The 26,487-nt window shown below is 37.0% G+C and overlaps 1 protein-coding gene across 7 annotated transcripts in view; it reads right to left on the bottom strand.

Annotated features, from left to right (window-relative positions):
• Window positions 1–4,498: 4,498 nt before the first annotated feature.
• The window catches only part of LOC105393978 (peripheral plasma membrane protein CASK), a 215,167-nt gene continuing 193,178 nt past the window's right edge, over window positions 4,499–26,487 (bottom strand). For 4 of the 7 annotated variants that reach the window (XM_048621581.1, XM_048621583.1, XM_048621584.1 and 1 more), the window contains 13 exons: window positions 15,881–16,072; window positions 14,285–14,449; window positions 13,648–13,716; window positions 12,993–13,022; window positions 11,956–12,054; window positions 11,359–11,497; window positions 10,410–10,412; window positions 9,651–9,695; window positions 8,058–8,177; window positions 7,466–7,576; window positions 5,699–5,806; window positions 5,159–5,334; window positions 4,499–4,796 (listed from right to left, as the gene is read on the bottom strand). In XM_048621581.1, the coding sequence (XP_048477538.1) occupies window positions 4,617–4,796; window positions 5,159–5,334; window positions 5,699–5,806; window positions 7,466–7,576; window positions 8,058–8,177; window positions 9,651–9,695; window positions 10,410–10,412; window positions 11,359–11,497; window positions 11,956–12,054; window positions 12,993–13,022; window positions 13,648–13,716; window positions 14,285–14,449; window positions 15,881–16,072 (1,437 nt within the window). In that variant the 3' untranslated portion in view covers window positions 4,499–4,616. The remainder of the gene's footprint in view (window positions 4,797–5,158; window positions 5,335–5,698; window positions 5,807–7,465; window positions 7,577–8,057; window positions 8,178–9,650; window positions 9,696–10,409; window positions 10,413–11,358; window positions 11,498–11,955; window positions 12,055–12,992; window positions 13,023–13,647; window positions 13,717–14,284; window positions 14,450–15,880; window positions 16,073–26,487) is intronic. The other 3 variants (XM_048621585.1, XM_048621579.1, XM_048621580.1) reach the window with 3 other exon arrangements.

Here is a 26,487-nt window from a genome sequence, read left to right on the forward strand (position 1 = left end):
CAAACACTGTTTATGTTGAACATAATCAAACATCTCAGTAGGTGGTTAGTTAGAAGCATCTTAGAAACTTCATTTAAAATCACATATGTGATTTCTTTTAACAAATCAAAGTATACTTAATAAAATAAAATCACAATTAAATTGTAAATAGGTAGCTATGTTCTTTAAAAAAACTAATTTATTAACAAAGTAACAATGGAATGTAGTTTTGATACTTTCTGTTATTCTTAGCACATTTAAAATATTCTCATAGACACTATAATACATTTAAGATAAACTCTTTCAAACGACCACACAGTGAGTAGCACATCTGAAAAATCTAATCAATTAAACTTCTAAGCTTGTAATAAAATTTACAGCAAACATCAAAAACAGTGTCGTACTATAATACCACAAAAACGAAATAACATTAAATTTGTCTAGGTATAGGTTGGTATTATGTGAAAAATATTTTATCTACAATTTGTTTGAAGTCACTAAATACATTTTCGTCTTACAAAACATTTTTTTACTTCTTAAAACATTCTGTCGTTTTACAGAATTTGGTTAACAATAGCATAAAATCCTAGAATGTAAAATATGCCATTGACATATTAATATACTGCCTTTACTGGAAGTATCAATAACTCTATCTATTGATAGCTGACAGTCAATTACATATGATTTTGATTTTAAAGAATGGAACTTTCTATCGATTGATAGAGTATTGAATCTGGCAGTTAACCAATTTCTGTTTAAAACATTGTCAATCAACTAATAAGCTATAATAACGTATTAAATAAAACACTTGATAAAATGATAAATAATACATTGTAAATATATTTTTTAATCTGGCAATACTAACGAAAACTCTAGTTGCCTCTGAGTGCTACCCGCACACAACTCTTTCATTTCTTAGTTCGACATTATTTTAATTCAATATTTAATATGAATAATTGTTTCTACTTTCATTCAATATCTTACCTTATAATTTTATAAATATTACTTATAACATAATGTATTTAAACAAAATAAGGTTAAACATAAAAATATATTTAAATTATTCCTGCCGACATTTAGGTATGTCATCTTATTAATTTATTTAAAGAAAGACACTAAGGCCCTGTTTCACAATGTCTGGTTAGTGGCTACCTGTAAGATAAAATACATGCTGTCACTCTCTGTTATTATTTTTTTGACAGTGACAGCATGTATTTTATCTCACAGGTAGCCACTAACCAGACATTGTGAAACAGGGTCTTAATAAATTAAGTAAGGTAAGAACATAATAAGCAAACTAATACGCTTTCCATCTCAAACTTTACCGGTAGGTGGCGCCACTAGCTATCGAATCGACTAGGACAAATTTAAACTCCATTCTGTCTTTTCGCGTTTTAGAAAAAGATGTTAAATGTACCTATTATGCATAGGTACCTAGGTGCCAAAGGTATATCTGGTTATGACATTACCTATGACTACCAGTAAGTGATGATATCAGTGAGCTATCTGATCGCATTCTCCCCTAGAGGATCACATCATGTGTGATGTTTCCATTCGTGTTAACGAGCGTCCCGGTTTTCAAAACAAAGTGAGCGATTCTTAATATAGTAAATCATGTAAATTTATAACGAATTTACTCTTAATTTTCTTATAATATCTAGAGCTAGTGTTAATAAATTTACTGAGCGCGTGATTGCACAACTTATTTTGTTTCTAACAGCGCTTACTGTAACAGTTATTAACAATAACGTGTTTTAAATATAAATTAGAGCTAAAATAGTGAGAGATAGTGAAAGTTATATATAGTAATTCACTACATTTTATATACTAGGTATGTACAGGAATGCTTTCAGTTTAGTGCAGTTATGAATTAAACTGTAAGTAACTTGAAATTACTACGAATGTAAATTTTCTCAATCACGTAGGGTTTTTGATGCCTTAAAAGATTCAACATTCTAGAGAGAACAGGACACGTAGCTGTGACTTGCCTTTTGTCGCGCCCCTTGCAACGTATACTTGAGTATTTTTTGCAATATAACAGTATCTCTACATGTAGGTACCTTACTACTTACTTAATTATTCGTTTTTTAACGCCTAGTCATTCTTATACTCTTTTTACGAGCAAGCAATTGGCTAATATTTGAATTTAATATTTTTGTATTATTGTTTTTGTATTTTGTATATTGTTTTGGTACGAATGAAGTAAATACAGTACATAATACTTGGAATATTTAGGTACATACTAGATCTATTGGCGATTCTTGAACGATATTACCATGTTTTTACAAAAATCTAGACAAGTAAGTATTAGAATCTTTTCAAGGCATCAAATGCTTACGCAACACACAAATGATCAGTATCTGCTGAACGTGAAACAAAGCGTACGGCAAGGAACTATGCTCAAAATTATACCATATATTAGTTAGAAAGATTAATTAAAATACTCTCCAATACTTGCGAACGAACCCTGTGAATTCTAAAATTTGCGTAAGAATACAATAAGATCTTAAGTTTAATAAATCTCCAAGTGAACATTTTGAGCTACGTTTTTTTTTTTCTAATCAATAGATTTTTTAAATAAGTTTAGTATTTTAGTAGATATTTAGGTATACTTTATGTACATTGATCCAAAAATCCTCAAGAATGGTACTTTAGGCTTAAAACCCCGATCGAAAAATTTGGTTGTAATTTTGGCACATTATATAAATTGAGCTAGGATGTACCAAAAACGTTGCAAGCCCTTTTGTTTCCACATAGATACATAAATTAGTACAAGTAAATAGGTCATAGATATAATGTAGAGTGCAAAATAATTCTGTAGTGTAGATAAGTAGGTAAGTACAAGTAAGCAGAAAATAAATAAGTCTATAGTTAAAATCAATCATTAAATGACCTTGTTAGTAATTATTTGTTAAATAAAAAGCATAATATTCACAATAAAAAAGTAGCTGCACAATAGCATCTGGTAACAAATAACATCATAATTCATTAACTATTAAACATAACACAAAATAAACCTTGATTTGAAATAGTACACAGCCCGTAAATTCGTACCTATTACATTTAATTAATTTAACCAACTCAACATGATTAATAATATTTATCTTAGTTATATTTAAAATCGATATCCGATGGTTCGTAATCATTATTATAATTATTACGTGTATTATCGTCCGTAGCTTCAAAGGCTATTTCGTCATTTCCAGTATGAATTAATATTCACTCGTCATACTTTTTTGTCTTGTCAATATGTTTTCAGTCTATTGACTGACTGTTAGTGATTTTTTTTGGATATCGGTCGTATATTTTATTTGTTTTACATATACGCGTACTTTATACTGCTAAGTACCTAAATTTATTTATTAAGTATATCAAATTGTAGAGTATGAGTGCTGTAATTATTATTTTTGTTGTTTTATATGCATATGTAGGTATAGGTATAGGTTTACCATAATTATAGTGCAATATAGAATTTTATTGGTATTAAGTATGTAAGGTTTTTGTACGCGAGAAGTGCACACCTAATATAAACATTTATATTATAAAAAGCATTAAATATAGTCCAAGATTTCAACTGAAAAAAAGTATCCTTACCTATATAGTGCTGTTATTTTTAATTTTACAACCTTGAGGAGAATAGCACTAAAATATTTCTAAGGATAGACAAATCCTCTTTCAGTATGAGATCGAGTATTTTTGTTGCTTTTTGACAGAGCAATCCTTTGAAGGTCCATCTATAAGTAGTCATATTTTACTCATAGTGACACTAAAGTTAGGTACTAGTATGGTAAAGGTACACACAATTATAAGGGTAGGTACATAGGTACTTAGGTTAGGTGGTTACGAAGTGGTATTTAAGTCCAAATTTCACCATTCTCTGTTAGTATGTTTTCACATAATTATAGTGTAACTATTTAGCTTTGAAATCTGTGTCGCGTTTTTAACTTATGAATAATTATATATCAATAATATCGGCGTGTTTTATAATTTATGACTAGACGACTAGACACAGTATGCTGAAGTTAGGATTAATTAGGTAAGTACATCAAAATATGGCTTGTATATTTAAGCAGTGACATCTAGCTAAGGAAATGATAACGTCGTCTTTTCTTATCTAGGAGTTATTAATGCAAACACCAAATATGAATTTTCTGCTTTTTCCGAAACGCTTTTTTTCCAAACACTACCAATAGATGTCGCTACTCAATCATCTAAAATATGCAACCAAGGTAAATCGTTATATTAGGGCTAAACCATCTTTTCAACGGATTTCATTACAGAATTACACACGCATATTTAAAATTAATCACGATTATTATAGATCCCACATTACTTTGAACCATAACCTTTACTTTCACAGGTAAACACCAACTTGTAGCATAAACATGTAATACAATCAGCTTCATACGTAAGTAGCTTGACATTGCTGTGCCTTATAAACTCATATAACCTTTCATTCATTTAATCTTTGGCCGTCGTTGGTTAGTATTACAAGCTACAAAAGTGTAAACCTACCTACTTATAAACCAAGCTGACTGTACTACCCATTTTTTCCATTCCCCAAACCCCAACAAACCCCAGAAATCCGTTCAAAAGGCGTACAAAGAGTGGCCAGTTTACAAGTAATAGTGGTTCTGTCAATAAACCCAGGACACGGGCACCCACTGGGCGGCGCTGCGCAGGCGCACGAGCGACGCTTCCAGTTGCGCCAGAGTGTCATCGATGTCGTTGTTCACGATCGTCTGGTCGAAGTAGTGGCCGTAGGTTCGGCGGAGTTGCTCGGATTCGCGGACTAGGACTTCTAGCGAGCCGTCGTACTGGAATTAGGAGAAAGATATTGTAAGTTGAAATAAAATCATAAAATTGTTTAAGGTCAAAAATACATTTATTTGAATAAAAAAATGGCAAGGGCTCTTGTACTAGGCGGTAGCCTGTTATACCAGGTTATTCAGTATGAATTATTATTTAGATAATTGTAGCTCGTTCAAAATTTGAGATCAATCCACAAATAATGTGATAAGTAGTTACCTAACCTACCTGAATGACTGTCAATGTTTTCGGATTTTGGAACTTTAATAAGGTATCCTTACTGTTTATAGCTCCATATAGCGGATACGCCTTAACTTTTCCACATCTCGATATCGCTTCGATTTCAAAGAACATTGACATTAATACTCACATCAGCAACATTATTGAGCGGCGGCGCGGCAATAAACACCACATAGGGCGCGAACTCAGCAGTCCTCAATATCTTCAGAGCTTGCGGCTCCACGTCAAGGATCGCGATGCGCCGCTCCGAGTGGATGCGGCGGATTGTCTCGAGCTTTGTGCCGTACATCGCGTCTTCGTGGGTGCCTGTTGGTGAACGAAAAATAGGTAGGTAACTAATGTTGACTAGTTGAGAGATTGCTTTCGAGCTGTGGTGAGTTGGTGACATAACATTTTAAAGATCTTCTCCTATTGTTATTTTCAGTCTCAACAGAACCAAGCTTTGGTTTTATAGCCCCCAAAGATTGATTTCAATCATGGAAAACTTACAAAAACGTGAACTCGATGGCGTTACTATCGCAAAACCCAGAGTTAAAACAAATAAAACCTTCATTTTTCACCAACAAAAATGTTAGTGTCTATTGCAAAAGTTTTTAACGAAGAGTAAAAATTACAAAACCTTCATGATTTACCCTCAAAAAATTCAGCAGGTAATAAAAAGTTTCCTCACCATATTCAAGGTATTCGTTGGCGGCGATGTCGGCCATCATCTCCTCGTGGGTCACGAAGTAGTAGTGTCTGCCGTTCTCTTCATCCGCACGAGCCGGCCGAGTCGTGTCTGGAAAATTATGAACATAAAATTAAAAAAAAAACTACTAATTATTAAAAATGCGAAAGTTTATGAGTATGTGTGTATGTTTGTTACTTCTTCACGTCAAAACGGCTGAACCGATTTTAACGAAATTTGGTATAGAGTTAGCTGAGACCCTGGACGAAAATATAGGCTTCTTTTCAACGCGGTATTCCCACGGGAAAGCTTTTTAAGGCGAAGCGAAGCTCTTAAGTAAATAATCAGACATTGTTAAGTTTTGGATAAGGCATTATAGGGATCAATCGACTGGAAATGCCTTTTTCTATCTCCCATTTAAAGGAATACAATATAGGTAAGGATTCAGATAGCATTTTTATGATAGTCAATATTATTATAGATTGATCTGTTGTGAAAGGTAACTGAGGATTATCGTAGTAATAACTAACGTAAGGTGCTCAAAGTGTGATAGAGGAAAAACGTTGCGTAAGATTTTATGGACACTTTAGATGTCCGATAACATTTTACCTGAACTGCTTTTTTATGATATGAATCATTTTATGGACCGTTTCAGCCGTTGAATACGGTCAGGGTTATAAACATAAGTTACATTTCTATGCCTAAATCCTCAAAAGTATTAATTGAGAAATTGAATTTATTTATTGATTGCTTAGGTGTAAAGTTTGGTTTTACTTAAAAGTTGGTACCTACCTGTAACATGTTTATGAGTCTGAATCGTTTCATCCAAAATCAATTGACCCATGAGCTGCTACTCCACGGAACGTTTCATCTATAAACTACGTAGGTCCCCCTTTGTATGTGGAACATTCGTTGGACGAAAGTTTGTGTTAGTGTGGGATAATAGTTCATTGGTTAATCGACTGTTGATGAACAGCGACATCCTCCATGTTTATGCAGCTGACCGTACAGCGTACACCCTACTTCCTTAATACTTATTATGCTATATGCGAAAGTTTGTGATTGTGTATGTTTGTTACTTCTTCGTCAAAACGGCTGAACCGATTTTGAGGGAATTTGGTATGGAGTTAGCTCACCCTAGATTAACACATAGAAAACAGCGAAATGTGTAAAAAGAACATACATAAGTACATAGATAACTGATCTGTGAGGGATAACAGGGGATAACCTTTCATTGGTTGGTCTAATTTTGATGAACCGTGACATCATCCATGCTTATACATCTGACTGTAAGTTCATACACATAATTATTCAGTAAACTTCAGGGTTCTCTCAGATTCTGAAGTTGATTTGTTCTGCAGTAGTCTACCTAAAATAAAAGACGTTCTTATTAAGGCGTCGTCGGCATCTACTTAGTGGGTAGCTCCTAATTAACTATCTAATCTAATATTCCTGAGTTCCTAGCATCTTAAGTGTTTTTCTTAGGTACTTTACGTTTTCGCTTGTAAGTTTTGAGTAGGCTCATTAACAATAAACAGTGTACTTAGACGTGGCGCTTGCTGCTTTTATTATTATGTACCTAATAATTATAGTTTATTTTTATTTTTGATTATAACTACAAGTCATTACTTTTGTCACTATAGGTGGGAACCTATTAATGGCATTTCCGTGTTTTGTAGAATTTTATAATTTTGTTACCATATAAGTTGACGCAAATGCTGTTGGTTCTCCTCTCCATGAACAATATAAATAAATAAATAAATAACTCACGCGGTATGGGGTAGGCGTACTGGTCGGGGTGCCTCGCTATGAGCGTGTTCTTGATGTGGCGCCGCCCCACGCCGTGAGCTCCGAGGAGAACTATGGTTTTGCGCTGGAACGCTGGAATAAAGTAGGTTAGGGGTGAGTTAGTTATGTGGGTATCTTTATTTAGCTACTTTGTTGGTTTTTCATCGACACGATAAGATGAAGAAAGTCTTTGACCAGTGCATCAAAAGTATGGTTCGACGAAACTGACCGTTGGAGTGGTCCGCCCAGGTAACCGACTAATCCATGTAAGGTCAACAACGTTCATAAAATATGCAATTGGCACTAGCTTTGGGCCGGCCTTAAATATGCTGAAGTACCGATGGCCGGTGGGTAAAGCCGGGTTAGAGCTGTTGCCGTGACTTAACTATTTATCTCATATATGCTCATTTATGTAGCTCTTGTATGGACAAAGTAGAAGTGGGGATTTCTACACTGGAGAAATTGTGTGTAGCTCACTACGCATATGAGAAAGACGGCAGTGGATGACGTTGGTTTCTTACAAGAGGTATTATTAGAGGTATTAATTATAAAAATTAAAGGTACTTGGACTTACAAGGTAGTTTGACGACTTCCTCGTAAGTGACGACGTCAAGCTGGTCGAAGACCGCGTTGTGTTTCGCCAAATATTTGTCCTTGGATTGTTTCTTCTTACGTCCGAAAATAGAGCAGTTTACTGAAACAAAATATAGAAAAAAGAAGTTCAGATAATTTGCACGGTGTGAGAACGCTGTGAAAAAGCTTCAGAAGATGTGAGTCAAAGTTTAAATTCTGTAAGCTACATAATTTTAGGAAAACAACAATATTAAATTGAAGATCGCATTTGGTGCTCTTAGTGCATTTAGAGTACCTAGCTACTTACCAAAATGTAAGTTTAAATAATAATTCTGCAGCATACGATTTTAACAAACATACTCTTAAGTTATATTACAATTTTTAATTAATACTATTATAATTATATTCATGAATAAAAAGTTGTGAAAACCATGCTAGAACTTATTACCTATTCTGAAAGAATTAGGTAAGTAGGTACAATTTTTTACACTTGTTAATATAAAAGCTGTTACTACAAACTAAAAAACAATAAGGTAAATAATCAAAAAACTACACATTTGCTACATTTCCATTTTATTCGTTAAAAATAATTTAGTTTATAGACCGAATATTACAACGTGTTTAAACATTTACCTATATCTCTTTCAGTAGAAAAAAAAACTTTAGAATGGGAGGTTTTTAACCATAGACAACGTCCATAGACAAAACCCGAGAATAGATGGCGCTAGTAAATCTTCATACTGAACAGGACTGCATATTTTTTTATAGCCGGCATGGATTCGAGTCCTTTCAGCCAATACAAAAATCCATGTTTATTCCACAGAATAATACTATGATTAAATAGTTTGCCTACAAGTTGCCTTTTAGGCAAATATTGCCAAATACAAATGATTTCGTAGCATAACTGGTATTTGTTGAGAACGTGCAAACTAATAATAATAATAATACCTCTGGACAAGCACTGCTTTCTTTCCAGAAAGTTTTGCTTTGCGTTTTCGCAGCTCGTCCTTCAGGCGTACAGTTGACCATGATCCATAGTCTTTTCCCATGATTGTTTCAAGGTCCGGAGTACAGGCAGGGGTAAATCGTAATGGCAAGCAAGGGTCCAGGGGGAGTGCAAAGGTCGGTCGGGTATAGAAGTCACAAAAGTCCAAAAGAATAGCCAGAGTCGTCGAAATTATCACAAAACACAGCACCGGAGACATTCGCGTAGCTACAAGAGAAACCGAATGACATAACATTTGTTTTGTAGTAGGTCTGTGACATTTGTCATCTCCGTTTCCTCAGAAGAATGTAGCTTACTACTAAAAACGACAGGCCGAATGCCATCTATTGGCCGATTTTGGAACTACTGGAAAATCTCCCATTGTATCGTAAAGACTTCTTTGGATAAACTACACGTGGCAATATTTCGTCTATTGTCATTCAGGCACCAACCAATCAACAAAAACAAGCATTAGAAATAACAATTTAAATACGCCTTTTAAATGGAATCAACTCGCGTACCACACAATCTTCTGTGCGAAATGTGATTTCATTCAAAAGCTTCCTTTAAAAATAACACTTATACCTGTACACATAAACGCCAAGTTACCTGTATTCTCGCAGCCGTCAGTGTGTGAGACGCAGCCCTCAGTTCCTGGCCGCGGGAAATACAACCAGGGTCATGCACATGTATGGAGCTACACAGTCACACGCACACGGATAATGGGAGAGAGCTTGGACTCGTTTAGGAAACAAAACTAACTTTATTTGTTTAAGTTCTAGCGACATCTATCTTCGATACGCGTAAGCTTCCAAGACAAGTTATAATTATGTAGATCCTGCTAAGAGGAACCTAAGAATGCCTACAGATGGCAGCGATTAGTAGTGCTTCATCATATTATGTTTATTAACCTACCTATCGTTTGGTATTTAGTCTGAGGTTTGCTTTACGTTGAAATATTTTTGCGAGGGTAGATTAAAATAAGGATAATAAATGTGTAGTTAGCATGAAAATTTTCAGTAGGTCAATGCGTTTACGTTTATGAAGAGTTAATAAAGACAGTTAGGTAAAAGATGCTCTCATTAAATTTAAGCGGAATATATATTGTTTTGTTGTAACTTACTCCTCAATAGTTATTTAAAAACCAAAACGAGTCCAACCTCTCAAATGCTATAGGGTTACACAAACTCCCTAATTCAGTAAAAAGGCACTATTTGGTCATGATTGGTTCTAGGGCCATGAGAGTCTCAAAAGGGGAACACATAAGTATAGTTGAAACAGGATTAAGAACTTTAACAATCAGGTCATAAGGTTTGAAGTGAAGGGAGCTTGTATCACTCAATAATAATAAAATGAAACTGTACGTACCCACTGCATGACGATATAATCCAGATACGTCAAAATGAAAGCAGAACATGATTGAAGATTAATTTTAGTGTTTGATTATTATTACCCTTCTTTTTAAATGAAAACATGTAAATGAATAGCCAATCGTTTCTCTAAAGTAGTTATCGACTAAGCGATGATCTTCAAATACTTACAAAACTTACACTAACAGATACAACTTCCCACACACATAGAAATGCGCTAAAAGAAGAAAAGGACAACACCACAAACCAAAACCTAAACGAAAACCAAACAATATGGACACATCGTCAAAGTAAAATATACTGACATCAATTTATGCAAACTAGGACACATAGAGGAATATATGTAATCTTTAAATCTATCATACAGCGCTACAATCTAACTGTTATGACCATAACACTTGACATAGTTAATAAGCTTTTTCCGGTTTGACTTAGAGCTTTTAAAGGAAACTTGATCAAACATAGTCAGAATGGGCACTGTCACCAGTCAAGCTATGATTCTAGCACTGCATGTATAGACCCAAAGCATTTTCTTTCAATCACACAGAGATCTAGAACATATAAGAATTCAAAGTCTAGGAAATACCTTCCGATAAACAAGCCGTTTTAGTATAAATATCATAAAGTGTTTAATGAAATTATGTTGCAAAAATTTCATCGAGAAATTGCAAGGAGGCTGAAAAATGTTACACTAGTAGGTATTTCTTATATTTATTCCAATACACAATGAATAAGAGATCAAAACAAGAAGCGAGACCACCCATACTTCCATTCACAATCCCAAAGGATTTATTCATCTTACGACAACTAGATGTCGCTAGTAATACCTTATAATCACAAAAAAACAACACCACGCCATCTAGCGAAATTTTCCCGAACTAACTCAGCTAAACCCGCGTGGTTTCACTTCTTATTTTACTCCTCTTGCAACAGTAACGGCCAGTAACCTTGGTCCGTGGCGGACTTGTCTGAAGCTATGCAGGCGGCCCTCCACTCCTGCAGCTCGGGGCTCGGAATAAGGCCGGCTGAACCGCCCGCGCAGTCCTTGCGCGCCTGCCACCAGTGCGAGTCGTCTTTGCTTATTATCTGGAATAGGAATACATGAAGATGAAAGAAGAGGACGATTATATTGGGGATGTTTGTGAGGAAATTAAAAATATCAATTTTTTTTATTGGCTAATAAATTTTATTATTAAGCACGGTAGTGGCTTGATGTCGAAGGCCGAGGATAGATTGGCTGTCCTTGGAAGACTCCTATATGCAATGAGGATCAGTCACATAACGGAAAAATCCAATTGGACTATTACATTGCACGTGTTATAATATTCTGAGCACACTACTTTTGAATTTTTGAAATTAGACCATAAATCGCAAAGTTATTTAATATTTAATAGGGCTCCTGTTCTTGGGTAGCGATGACGTCATCAGGTATCACGTAATCAGGCTCGCAAGCGACCCGCTTTTACTGTACATTAAATTTGTACTCATGTGATAGGTCACCAAGTCACCAACTGTTTTGAATGACTACAAGTTTAGTAATATACCTGCAATATCTCCCCAGTAGTGAAGGCGATGCCGGCCTGAGCACACGGGATCAGATCGTCCTCTAGTGGATCGAAGTCGAACTGCGCTCGCACGAATATCTGCGGAAATAGCCAAGTTTTTAGTTGAAGCGTTTGAGGGCGGTGCGTTAGGTACAGAGATTCACGTGAGTTGACCGTAGTAAATACCGTCTTAAATTTTATTATGTACTTTAAACTACTTTATGACATGTAGGTATAGTCATAAAATACAGCATAAAGCATGGAGTCGCTCATTACTGATGTATACTTATTTAGTCAACTGTGAATCTAACTGTATTTACGTGGTGGATATATTACAGTGGTCAAAGACAAGTGCGCTATGAATCACGATAGAAGTTGGATTTATTAACGTCATAACAGAAAACCATCTTTATATTTTTTTATTTATAAAAACAGGCATATATTCATTTTACATTTTTGTTTGACAGCGCCATTAAACCGGAATGGTTTGTCTTGGCACATTAAAATGAATTTACATATAGGACATTTTCCTGGAGTCAAATTGATTATTAGTCTTGGTTAACGAGCCTTCTGAGCTTGACCACTGATAAAAATCCACCCTGAATCTTAGTATACATTGAAGACAGTCAGATAAATACAAGGACTAGCAGGGTGCGCAAGATAATGAGAGGATAAAATGTTCAAAATACAAATCATTACAAACTACGAGCACAAACCATTGAAGTAGACAAAGGTATTGATGTTGAAGATGTGAATGAGATGTTTGAATAGATTTGTGATGATGCATGTTGAGTGAATGTTAAAGTTGACCCTCATTCAGAGAAAGCCTAGGAAGTTGATAATGACAACAAAGATGATAATGGTAATAATGAAAGTTCGAGTGAAGCGATGACAAAGAACAACAAGCGCACAGATACGAGAGGGGGGAGTCGCGCCATGCCCGGTGACCATAACAATAACAAATAAACAACAACCAAGTAAACAAACAAATAAACAAGACAACATAAAGTAGCGGCATGTCGGGACGAGCTACTTACTAGCACCGGCGAAGGCTTAATCCGGAAAAGCTAGTTAGAACAAAAATACAGAAAATTTTAATCTCGTTTTATTTACACCGATCGGTTAAAGGACAAGCAATTTGTAAACGAGACCCTTGTGCGCTTGTCGACCTTTTTTTTATACTCAAGTCATCCGTTTAAACTACACTTTGTACTGTTAAAATGTTAAATCAAAACCACTCAAGTGTGTTAGCATGTCAGTATCTTCAGAACCACACAACTCGCTAAATATAAACCAAGGTGGAACACTACAAAGTCTTTGTATCTCTACGTTAAACTACAGTTTTAAATCTCAAAGCGCACATCTCACACAAAGTCAAACCACACGTCTCTACGGGGTTATTTATAGCCGTCGTGTTGTCTACAGAGTGTTGCAAAACTAAGCCGAAAAGGGGTGACTCGGCTCGTTACTCTGAACAACTTATGCTACGACTTTTGGAAATTCATGAAAAAATTACTACTGCACATAGAGTCATGCAACAAAGTTTCGATAGAGCAGATCATATTTTTTCGCAAATTCACTCATAATTTTGGTTGTTCACAATGATCTCCTGAGTCAGCCCACTCGGCTTACTGTAACCCTTTTTTAAGGCTCTCTAGTTGTCTATGGAACAAGCAGTGGGGGTTGGGTTACCTCGCAAGGGGGCGGTGCGGAGCGGTACGACGGGACGATCTTGAAGGTTACCGAACCGCGGGCGTCACGCTGGAAAATTAAAGTAAATTATTATTATTATTACTAATATCATGAATTAAAAAAACAATGTTGTTTTATTACCTTAACGCTGATAAAACATATCGCATGCATAATATAATATTTTTATGCAGATGTCGTTAGGGAGAGGCTAATGTCTAGTATAGTGCATTCCTCGTAGCATAAACCTATTTCACCATAAGTGGTTACCAATATAATTTCCTCTTTCAACTATATTGGCTCTTTTTATCCTCTTTTTGCATTTAAAACGTCAATTTCTTCTTCTTTTAACCTCTCTATTCCAAAATTCTAGAATTTATTTTCTCCACTCACTAGCATGTCGTAAGCCGCTATTGCACAAAATTACACCATAACCTATTTCTTTCTTATTCCTATTCTAAAATTCGAAATTCAAAACAACTTCTTCTTTTTCTCACTCACCAGCATGTCGTAAAACTTGATGTACAAAATTGCACCGTAACCTCTTTCTTATTCTATAATGATAAAATGAAATGAAAAAAAAAATCTAAATGTAATGTTCGAAATTTAAACAACTTTTTTTTCTACTATCCTCACTCACCAGCATCCGTTGCAGCTGCGCGACGCTCTGATTGGCCACGGGGCTGCCGTTGATCTCCTTGATCTCGTCGCCCACGTGCAGGGTCGCCTGGCGGTGGATCATGCCGCCGTGCATGATGCGAGCCACGATGCAGCGCCCGTCGTCCGCTAGCTTGAGGGTTATGCCCTGGAAGGCGGAGGATGGGGAATCGCATGAGTTATAGTCTTGGACTCTTGGGGTTATAGGTATGCCTTGGAAGAAAAGGAGGGAGAAACGTGTGAGTTATTAATTTTAGAGTTGAGCCTATGATGGTAATATTATTATTATTTCATGTTAAGCTCTGGAATGGATAAGATATAAGTATGGAATTAGTATACCTAGGTTTTTCTTTATGAATTGATACTAGGGATGCCAAGCATGTAGGACTGTAGATACAATACCGTATTGAAATCAAACATGGAAAACAAATTACTTCAGGTCAGAATAATGAATAATTTACTTTACCAATCGAACCTTCGGTTGACCTTCCCTAGAAGAGGCGATCGCCGAATTACTTATTCTATTTATCTTTGGAGTTTTATCTATCGTGTTACGTATTCAATAGAAAAGAACAACATCCCACGCTACGCAAGCTTTTTAGAATGTGGAACCACATTTCTTATTCACTGTCCAATTTCAAGAATCTCATTCAGTGTTAAAATGTAGTCGAAACTTAACGAGCGTCTACGTACATAATTATGTTAGAAAAAGGTTGAAACATAATTATCTAATTATATATCATACAAAAAACAAACATTTAAATTCACAAGCCAAAAAAACAACAGGTCCTGGTGATATTTTATGCGGAAACATCGTTGCGGTAAAAAGGTTTGCTTATATTTTTTCGGGGTCAGTATTTTTGTGCGTTCGCCGCCATATTTTTGGTGGTTTATCGGCATACTTGGGTGTTGGGCTTGCAAGGGATTCAAGGGGAGTATTACGCTATTATCCTACTTAGAATACGGTCGTATTTCGTTGAAAATATTCTCCGAAATATGGAGCTTAACAGCAGTGGATATTTCAGCAGTGTTTCTTCTAAATAATGGACGATATTACAGTAGCATCTGCTTGAGGCAAGAGTAAAGGGTGGGTAAGTTATTTGGATCATAAAAATAAGATGACATAAGCACTAACGCTTATTACATATAACCTAGATTTCGCCAGTGTTTACCGGGTTCGAAACTTTCTCAGAATTAGAAACTAGTTTAATGACAAGGCATAAATAATAATAGGTAATAAGACTTTTCCAGAGTTTTCCTAGCTAACCGCTGCGTCATCGCTAGCAGTTATGATCTCCTTCTGACCTGATCTTCACCTTATTAAGATCCCTTTTAAATGGCTATAACTCTTACCATAGACTCCTCGTATAACCGTGAGTCTCAAATAGCATGTGATGGCATACAGGCAGCGGTATGACGAGTGCTTCTTTCCGAATACAGACCCAATTTGGGAGGCATTTAGAGGGCTGAAGCCAGGTATTCGGATTTTCCTTGAAAAACCGATGGCATTCAAAATGCTGGCTGACCTTTTCCCAGGAAACCATGATGATTAACCCTGAAATCCCCATCATAAACTCACCATGGGCTCATCGGTGTTCTTCTGGAACTGCACGAGTCTGACTCGTGTCACGTTCTCGAACTCGGGCTCCGGCTCCTCCTCGTCATCGGGCGGCAGCGCGGTCCCGCGGCCGTTGACCGGCGGCGGCGACGCTCGCAGCGACTCCTCGCCGTACACTTCGCGCGCGACCACGTCGTGCGCTTGGAGTAGGGCCTGGGGACAATGGGGGTTGGTTAGGATTTGTGAAGCTTTCCCTTATCTCTAGTCTTATCTAGCATATCTACGCCTGCTGGACCGAAAACCTCAGATAAGTAGCTAGTTATTGGGCGGCTTGGGAAGGGCCTATGTCCATCAGTGGACGTTTATGTGCTGAGTATGTCTTTGTACAAGATACATGCCTTATTATTAGTCTACTAGAACGTGTTTATTTATTTCCTGTAGGTACTGTTGTCTTGAAAATTAACAAAAGCACAGTTAGCCTTGTCCGTGGTTAAGAACGTAGCCGGTTGAATTTCAGAGATGACTTTATCAACCCGTTCGCACTTGAGTAACTAATTTGGGCATTCAAGTGCAATGGCTTGATTGCGTGAAAGAAAATATGAGAGAGTGTGGAGTGAATGAGGATATGACAGAGGATAGGGTAAAATGGCGTGACATGACCAACAAAGCCGACCCTAAATAAGGATAAGGCAAGGAAGAAGAAGAAGAAGTGCAATGCGGAAAGATAGTTTCTTACAACTTCAACTTACACAAGGGAACCCTGCCAAACGTACTAAATTAAGAATTCTTCACCCCAAGTGCTTATTAAATTAGTTATTACAATCATTATGACATCCTGATTCCATTATACAAAGCCACATTTCCGCAGTAAATGTTCTACCATTGCAATAACAGTTACACAATGAAACTAATGTCAGTGGCAGCGATGAAATAAATGTACTGTGTTATGTGGAGAAACGGGCTTCTGGGATTAGTCTCATTGTGCTAAGTAGATGGTCGGTCGACTCACGTTTATCAGTGTCACCACAACTGGCAGACTGCCCTCATACTTTAATTCGCGGACATTTTTTGTGACAGTAATATTTTTCGTATTTCAGCTCTCGTTATATGAGACATCATCGCTACGCAATTCGAATTAGAGATTTGTAGAAAATAGAAAAATTATGGTTATAGTCCCTAAAGATTATACCATTAGTATATTGTTCATATTTAAACAAGAATATGTGGATTTGAATATGATGACTGCAACACATTCAGCAATCGATGTCGCCAAATAAATCCAAACTCAAAGCGGACATCAAATTCGCACCAAGAATCCGAACCACAACGCAACCGGCAACGCGGAAACCGTTGACAATAGCAGCGGAACCGGAAGCGACCACCATGGCTCGGGCAGCGACTCACTCGCGCCTCCACCCCCACTGCAATGGCCGCAAATTGCCAATAAAGTGTCCCCCACACTACCCTCTCAACACACACACTACCACCCACAACCGGACAGCCCACGAGACAGTTATTTCAATTTGAAACAGTTCCAACCGCACCGGAACGGGCCATGTGTCAAAATAACAATTCGGCTTTGTCTAATTAACTTTTTGTCTCACTTTATTGGTCAATTTTACCCGCCTAAGCTTCTCTAAGCATGGAAAAAGGTCGCATTGAGACCTGTGACCGGTCACTTGGAACTCCCTTCAATAAGCCAGACCACCTAATTAGTTCTTTGAGCACTTAAGGCTTTCACGTCTGTACAAAGTTTGGTTTATGTACTTACAGAAGGTAAATTTATTATGACCACGAGAGCTATATAAATCAACTGTAAATAATTTACTTTATAGATGTTTTTAAGTAGCTTTGTTGCTAAAAGTAAATCGTATATCATGTTAAAAAGGGAATAGGAAGAGAAGTACGCGGGAAAAAGCTACAGCTCCGATAACGACCCGCAGTTAAAATGTATGCAGTATGTATGTAGGTTTGTATTTGTACAAATTTCTTTTTTTTTTTTTAAAGGATATAATGTTGAGGAGTAAAAGCTTTTGTACTCAAAATGAATATGACACATAACGCTTGTCTGTCATCATCATCATAATCATCATGAATAAGTGCAAAATACGGTCAGGCATATATCTACATTATTAACTGTAATTGCCTACATTCGTTCATGGACTGTTAATGATATTGTGGTTTGTGGTAGCGATTATTACAGGGCTATATGAAACATTGATAAACACCCTGAATTTCAGTACATTGTAGTGAAACCACAGACCTAACGGTAATTCAGTTAATATCTGGCATTATTAACGGGAAAATGATAATTCGTTTGCATTATCTCTAAGTTAAAATCAATAAAAATGGAAGCCATGCGATATTTGTTAGAAATAAAGATACATTTATTTGACACACTGGGACAGAATAATAAGACAGAAAAAGAAACGAAAACAAAATAACGAGAATACTTAATACAGAACAAACAAAAAAACAAATAAAGGATGCTGTCCAGAGTGTCAAAACGGCACCAGCTCAGCATATGCTGTGGACAGTGAGGCCACAGCGCTGGTTTTCAGCTGGCCCTTGAGTTGACCTCAGTCACGAACGCGAAGTTGGTATTATATGTATATGTTAGTGATATGGAGAATCCAAAATTTGCTAAATAACAAGTCAAATATATAGCTGAATTGAATATACCTAATCGTCATACTAACACAATAATACAACATGACTAAGTTTAATTTCGCCGCCATGGTAACTGATTTTTTCCAACCAGTTGTGGAAAATGTTTTTTTATTCTCCCTTTTTATACAACCTACACGTATTATTTGAAAATATCCTTTGTGGCAACAAGTTTCTCATCCAAATACATTTAAATTGCGCACCCGTTCACGTAACTTCACAGCTTACACTGCTAAACTCAAACAGTATAATCGGATCCACGATCCACCTCTGTTTGAATTCGGAGCGATGGAGTGGCCTTAAAAGCATCCCAGCCTAGGCCGTCCGTCAAATTCTGTTTGCCTAGGTTTTGACATGCATCGGATGAAAGCCTAGCCAGGCCACCGAGCCGACCCAGGCTAAGAGCTGTCTGATTTGTGAAATGTAGGTTTAGGTAGATTTCTTGGAAATGCTCTTTTGATTCAAATGTTAACTAGCGGGATGTTTGTCGGGAAAATTAAATAGACTTTGAGCATGTATCTTGTATGTTGTTTGGGTTTCAGATAATAATGGTATAAACTTGGCCACGCCAAACATTTTTTTTTCTGTAAAGATTAAATATTGGCAACGTATATTATTATTTACATACTGTACAGTTGTACACAAAGACATAAAATACATTATTTACCGCTGGGAAAACTATAAAGCAGGCTGCTTTATCTGTGGAAGCGATATCTTACAGGCAACCATTAGTTGAGACAACTTAGAGAGTAAACGAGGACGCTAGCCAGCAGCTTTGTCTAAATAGACTCCTGAGAATTCAAATCCATTCAGCACCAACTATAGAACTTGAAGCTTTAATATTAAATACTCATCAAATATTCCTTCTCTGCTGCACAACTCAATTTCCCTAGACGTCATGTCCTTGGTATTAAAATGCAATCTTCAGACTCCGTTAGAATTAATTTCATTGGCATTTTTATGGTGATACAGATACCATTAAGAATAACGAGTTTGCTATAAAAGACGATCAGTTGGCAATAGGAATTAAGACCATAACGATGCTGGAAAGGCTATCACTTTTATTCAAAAGTGAGTTATTACCCTGCTGAATGCGGAAAAAACGGACAAGTACTGAATTCCTTAAAAATAACTATTTTTCCTTACTAACATAACGTCGAAACTTAAAAAAAGCAGCTCTGAAATATAGTAAGTATTAAAATCATGTCTCAGTTCAAACAAACATAATTCATTCAGCATATAAAACGAAAGCTTGAGTGATTCAGGTTATATTTCCGAGCGGCGGACGCGTGATACTGATCTGTGGGTGTCCGGAAATGTCACACTTTCATATATTAAAAGCTCCACATACATTGTACAATTCGATCGATACACAATCGTCGGTAACGTAGGTATTACCACTTTTATTTAACAGTATTGAACAGGTAGTTTATGTAATAAAGCCGTAACGGCATGAAATGGATACAATTCTTTTTTAGTATAACGATCTTATAGCAAAAGCTAGACATAACGCCAGAGTCAAATGCATCTGGCACAACAGTGTTTAAATCTGTTCCTCTAGTTATACATTATCTCTCAGAAATATTATTGGTTGAAAGCGTAAGAGAAAACTGTGTATGTATCTATTTTTAATAGTAAACAAAGTGTTACATCAATAATATAACATCTATATAAAAGATTTTTTAGAAAGTAGGTACCTAGTGAGCTAAGCCACGAAATAACTCTGTCTATTTATAAACTATGTTCATTACTAACTTCGCCAATTTTGCGTAATATGAAACCAATGAAAGTAATGTTCAGTCTGTTACAGTTAGTAAGTAGCCTGTTCTGAGAAAGTTAGTATGGTCGGTAGTGGATGATTTATTTTATTACGATTCTTCTGCTTCACTGTAATTCGCCTTTCCCTTCTTATTCAGAGCACCCTACGGCGATGCCATAATTTGTTTAAACCTATGTATTAATAACAATGTTCCCTCAAGCATATCCAGATGATAAACCCGGGACCTTCACAACAGTGAGGGTTACTAACCAATACGCCATCGGATCACTTCATAATACCTCGTATCAAATTCAAACTGCTCCACACAATGTTCTCTACTAGAGAACGAGTCCCTAGGGGGTCACTCTCTAAGACGAAAAACTAAGTTTCTGAGCGCTGCTGGGTGAGCCACGACTCTATCTCGTTGTATCAAACGTGCCGATTGCTCAACAGCTCTCTTTTGTTCGTTTTCGTCAGTATAAAGTAACCCCCCTGCATCGTATCACGAGTGTCGCAGGGGGCCGCATACACGTAATCTCGCAGCTATGCAATATCCCGCAACATATCCAACAGTCGCTACAACGTTGGAACAACGGTGCGCGTTGCGTAATGCCTGGCTGGTGACTAATGGCCAACGTTGTGAATGGCTGGAATTAGAAACATGATTGATTCGCATTATTTGCCAACACACCGCACTCGTTACTCATAATAAGTTATGGCGCGTGTGGATTAGGATATCTGGTTAGTTTCTAACTTTGATAATACCTATATAGAATATTCGTTGCAAAAGAGAGAATACACATTCCTACCTGAGATATACCTACATACTTTTACACACTAGGTATTATTTATTAATTTAAACACTTTATTGTATACTAAAAACACATTTACAAAGATGGACTTAAAAAGTAGTGTATACTAAGGCGGGCTTATTGCCAATAGGTATGTACTCTAATTACTATCATTTTATGTAGCCGCAAAACCAAGGCTCAAAGGAAATGGGCAACATTTCTTAGAGTCTTATAATATCTAGGTTATTCAGTTGTCTAATGGTAATAAATAAATAAAGCTAGGGACTAAAGCTATCGGTGACAGGCTGTGAGGAGGGCGTCCCACTGTGACAAAAAGCTTCGAGCTTTATAGCTCTGCAGTGACGGTCGCCATAAATAACTAGATTTAAAACTGAAACCAACATCAATTTATTTAAAAGCCCAAGTTACGAATGTGGTTAGAACGGTACGAAGACAAACGATGTTGTATTGACTGTGAAAGAAGATTCGAGAATTTGGGTGCTATTTGCAATGGCAACGTAAACAAATTATATAGAGGCTATTTTTAAGGTGCTGCAGCCAAAGCTGTTCAATATACCGGAAGTTCTTATCTAACTGAGGTCTGGGGACAATAAAAAGAGTTCATAATTTATGCAGCAATATAAATTTGCTTAGCGATAAAAGCTCTTAGTTAAAAAAATATTCGACGTAATTAAATACTTGATAAATTTTATTTGTATCATTGTTCTACTAGAGGTGAGATAGGTAATAATAATAAACAATAATGACTATCTAGTAGAATTGCAAAATCCCAATTCAATCGCAAAACATCGCGACATAAATTTTAAATTGGAGCATAAAAATACGTCCCGAATATTAAATTTCAAAGGAGACGATCGCTCCCCGAACAAGTTGTAACATCGTATTTTAGAAGACTCATTTTTCGTATTTCTTGCGAGATAGCAGTTGTAAAATTTATGGAAATGTCATCGGCGGAGCTGCGGACAACTCGCCTGTTTAATGACTCGGAAAGATCAATTTCAGATTGTCAAGCCCGATATGTAAGTCGATAGTCGAGAATTGATTCTTCCGCAAATATTGATGCCATATCTTTCGGAGCTATTACTTGACCTGACATCGGCGGAATATCTTAATGGTTGCCGAAAGAGGGAAGTTTGTTTCGAAGATCCGACCCAAAAACAGGGCTTTCTAAGTATCGGTGGCTCCGAAACCATGTATCTAATCAAATCAGCATTTTGCTTGCGTTTCAATAATATTTTGTATTTCCAACATACTCATAAAAGAAGGTTTCTTATTTTTGAACTAAAAAAAAAAAAAAAACACACGCACTCACGCCTTGTACTAATGTACTCCCTTGCGGGGTAGGCAGAGGTGCATTGCTGCACCCACTTTTCGCCAGAGTGTTATGTTAGTCCCAATGTAATAGGGGGCGAGCCTATTGCCATTTTACGGGTACATCCAAGACCCGAGAACAAATATCTGTGTTTAAACAAATATCTGCCCCAGCCGGGAATCGAACCCGGGACCATCGGCTCAGTAGTCAGGGTCACTAACCACTACACCATTCGGTCGTCGTTTTTGAACTAAAGCAAAACAATTATTTTTGTACAAACCTGCATGAATCTGTAAATACTCGTATGGCATAATATACCTACAGTAACACATTGCCCCACAACTTGCGTGTGCTCAACACTAGACGCACCCTAAACTTGAGCTAAAAGCACTGGGGATTAAACTAACATAAAAGTCCAGTTACAGACAAACGTACTTACGAGATAGAGCCGGTAAAACAGTAATTCAAAAGTTAGTTGAAAAGGGTTTCGTAAACTTAGTTAGCAGAGTGCGTTGTTGGTGGCCAAACATACTTTGGGAAGGTACAAAATATAACATAATATTATGTAACATACTGGCATGGTAAAAAATACAAAACTGGTATTTTACCAGAGAGGGTTGATAAAATGAGTAAGTGTGACAGTCTTGTGTCTTACTAAAAATATACACACGTATTATGTTTAGCGCTGACATACACCGTTTCAAATACCCGTTAAACCTAGTTAAAACTTATAATTCATTATGTCTAGTTTGCAACTGGTTACTATTGGAAATTGTGATTTCATTTATTGCAGAAATTTTCCGCCCTAATTATTTAACATCCCCATTTGAAGTAAAAGCAACAACACAGAACAAGTCATCTAAACGTCACGAGTGCATCCGGCGCGACGCAATAAGCGGACGCGGACAAACTGAGAGTTAATAACTGTGGGACAAAAGAAACGCCTTATTCAGGAACAGGGATCACGTATAATTACACTCACGGAAAATGAAAAAGTTACACCTTCTATTGGCATTCTATAGGTATATGTCGGTGAGTGTACGTATGTAGAGCGAGTGTCCATCATTTGAATGAGTTAACTCTTAAGATAAGAGGGCTCATCTCATAACCATACAAAGGTACATGGTACAGAGTACATAATCATGAATTATTCAGGTAAAATTTTAACATTATTTCGTTTAGCGAGAACGAATCACAACTAAAGTTTCACAATTTGAGTAGCTGTTTCAGAGCTGCCATGCCATATATTCAGACACAGGCTCCATAACTTATATTATAAACTCATTTCGGGTCAGAGGTTATGAACACAGAAATTTTATAGAACTTTAATACCTTTGAGCTTAGTTTATTTTTGTTTTCAATACATTGGGCGAAATGAACGGAAAATGATTTTATGATGCATTACATTTGCAATAAGTCTGGTACGTACTATACCAAAATAAAATAATGTTTTTTTGTCCTAACAGGTTAATGTTTGACTGGTATACCATCTGATTATACCTGCATCATTACATTTATAAATTGGGCGACACGGCTATCGGCCCACGTGAGTACAAATGTAAAGCAAAAGCGGGTGCGAGTCACCTCTGACCTCTGACTGCGTTCTGTAACAAGGAGGCACGAGTATATAGGTATTTTATTTTTATTTATTTATTTATAAACACTTTATTGTATAATAATAAAAACAGTTACAAAAATGGACTTAAAAGTAGTAAGTATATACAGAGGCGGGCTTATTGCCAAGAAGCAATTTCTTCCAACCAACCTTTGTTAGGTGGAAAACTAAAGTTTTTAAACTCCTTTAATACAAAAAAGCTATACAAAAACAATGTGGAAAGAACCTAAACTAAAACATATCTAAGATAAAAACGAAAAATACAAACTAACTACCTATTTAACTTACATAAATAATAATAATACAAATACACATAATACCTAAATGACAAAATAGACTTAATATATATCCGCTATATTTATATAAATACATATATAACTATATAATATAATACATATTATTTACCAACCTAAGGTTTTATAATAGTGATCCTTTACGCTCTTTTTAAAGGTAGCAAGTGAAGGTGAAAGTCGCACGTCTACGGGCAAGGTGTTCCACAAACACGCCGCCTTCACAGCGAACGAGTCACTGTAAGAAGCAGCGTTGCGGTCAGGCACACTCAACATCTTGTTCTCTGTAGATCTCAACGCTCGGCCGTGGGAACATAGGAATGAAAACTTAGATCGGAGATATTGGGGGGAAGTAGGGTTATTCAAAACATTGAATAACATGTTGAGAATGTGGGTATTCCGGCGAAGGCGAATTGGGAGCCACTTCAATTGAGCACGATACTCTGAAATGTGATCATACTTACGTAATCCAAAAATAAATCGGATACATAAGTTCTGGAGACGTTCGAGTCTGTTGAGTAGCTCTTCAGTGAGGTCAAGATAGCTTACGTCAGCGTAGTCGAGAATTGGGAGCAGTAGAGACTGTGCCAGCGTAATTTTAGTGGAAAACGGTAGGAAATACTGCAAGCGTTTAAGGGAGTGGAAAGATGCAAAAAGCTTCCTGCTCACAGCGTCAACTTGCGGGATCCAAGAGAGAGTGCTGTCCATGACCACGCCGAGATTTTTTACTGAGGCTACATATGGTATGTCTGATTGGTCGTACCTGACTTTCCTCACAGCTGAAAAGTTAATTTTGTTTAACATTCTGGAGCTGCCGAAAACAATCGCTTGAGACTTCGTGGGATTAAGCAGCAAACCAAAAGATTTCACCCACTTGGAGATAATCTCCAGGTTGGTGTTAATGAGGCTAACAGCAGAGTTGAGGTTTTCGGGAAGTGCACTAGTGTAGAGCTGAAGGTCATCCGCATAGAGGTGGTAGAGAGAAGTCAGTTTATTGGCTAAAATGTTTATAAACAAAGAGAAAAGCAGAGGAGAAAGAACGCCACCTTGAGGGACGCCCGCAAGCACTGGACACCAAGTGGAACTCTCACTGTCGGTACGTACACACTGCTTGCGTCCCTTGAGATAAGACTCGAACCAACTGGTGACTGCCGGAGATACATTAAGAGAGCGTAAAATTCCAAGGAGTAGATCAAAATCGACTGTATTGAATGCGTTACTGAAGTCCAGCAACGCCAGGACAGTAACGTGTTGTTTATCTATGTTGCTGCGAATGTCGTCAGTAACTTTGATCAGAGCGGTAACAGTACTGTGGCCTGGACGAAAGCCGGATTGGAGAGGATTAAGGAGATCGTTGTTGGAGAGGAAACTGGAAAACTGTTCAAAGACAAGACGTTCGAGGACTTTTGAGAGGAAGGGTAAAATAGAAATTGGGCGAAATTGCGACAACGATGTAGGATTCGGGACTTATACTATGTCTTTACTAGGATCGCAGAAACACAATGGAAGTGCGGGTATTAAGTACCTACTTAGAATACGTTGTTTATTAACTCAATGGCCGAAGGAAGCACATGATCGGGAACGGTGGTCAATTCATAAGGAGGCCTTTGCCCAGCAGTGGGACACCATACAGGCTGCATAAAAAAAAAAAAAAAAAAAAAAAAAAAAGAGTACCAGGATCGCAGAAACGCGTTGCAATAGTTCAGCGGTCCGGAATGGCTCGGCAGGTGACGGGGCTCGCCGGATCTCCGACCGCCGCCATTGGACAGTTGGAAAACAATTGCAACTTTCACTGCTCATAACGGGGATTTTATGTTTAAAAGGGATTTCAAGCGTTGTGTTATGTTTCACCCAGGAATGACGTCAAAATTTTCCCGCCAGTGAAGAAAATGCTCAATTTTATATGCGAACTCGACGTCCAAGTGCATTATTAGTCAGTGGCTAGCCCATCATTTAACAAACCTAGGTCAAATAAGTCCCCCATCAGCCATCAAAAATTGCAAAGCAGTTGAACTAACCGGAAGCTTTCACATTTCATATCATAAAACACACTCAAATGTGGGCTAAAATCAACGGAAATTAATAAATTAAAGCGCAACCCCGGACATGATAATACGGCAATAAATTTCAGTCACCGAGCTAGCTCGACAAACCTGTGTGACACACGCAAAAC

The sequence above is a fragment of the Plutella xylostella genome, chromosome 6, assembly GCF_932276165.1.
Source record: "Plutella xylostella chromosome 6, ilPluXylo3.1, whole genome shotgun sequence".
Classification (NCBI taxonomy): domain Eukaryota; kingdom Metazoa; phylum Arthropoda; class Insecta; order Lepidoptera; family Plutellidae; genus Plutella; species Plutella xylostella.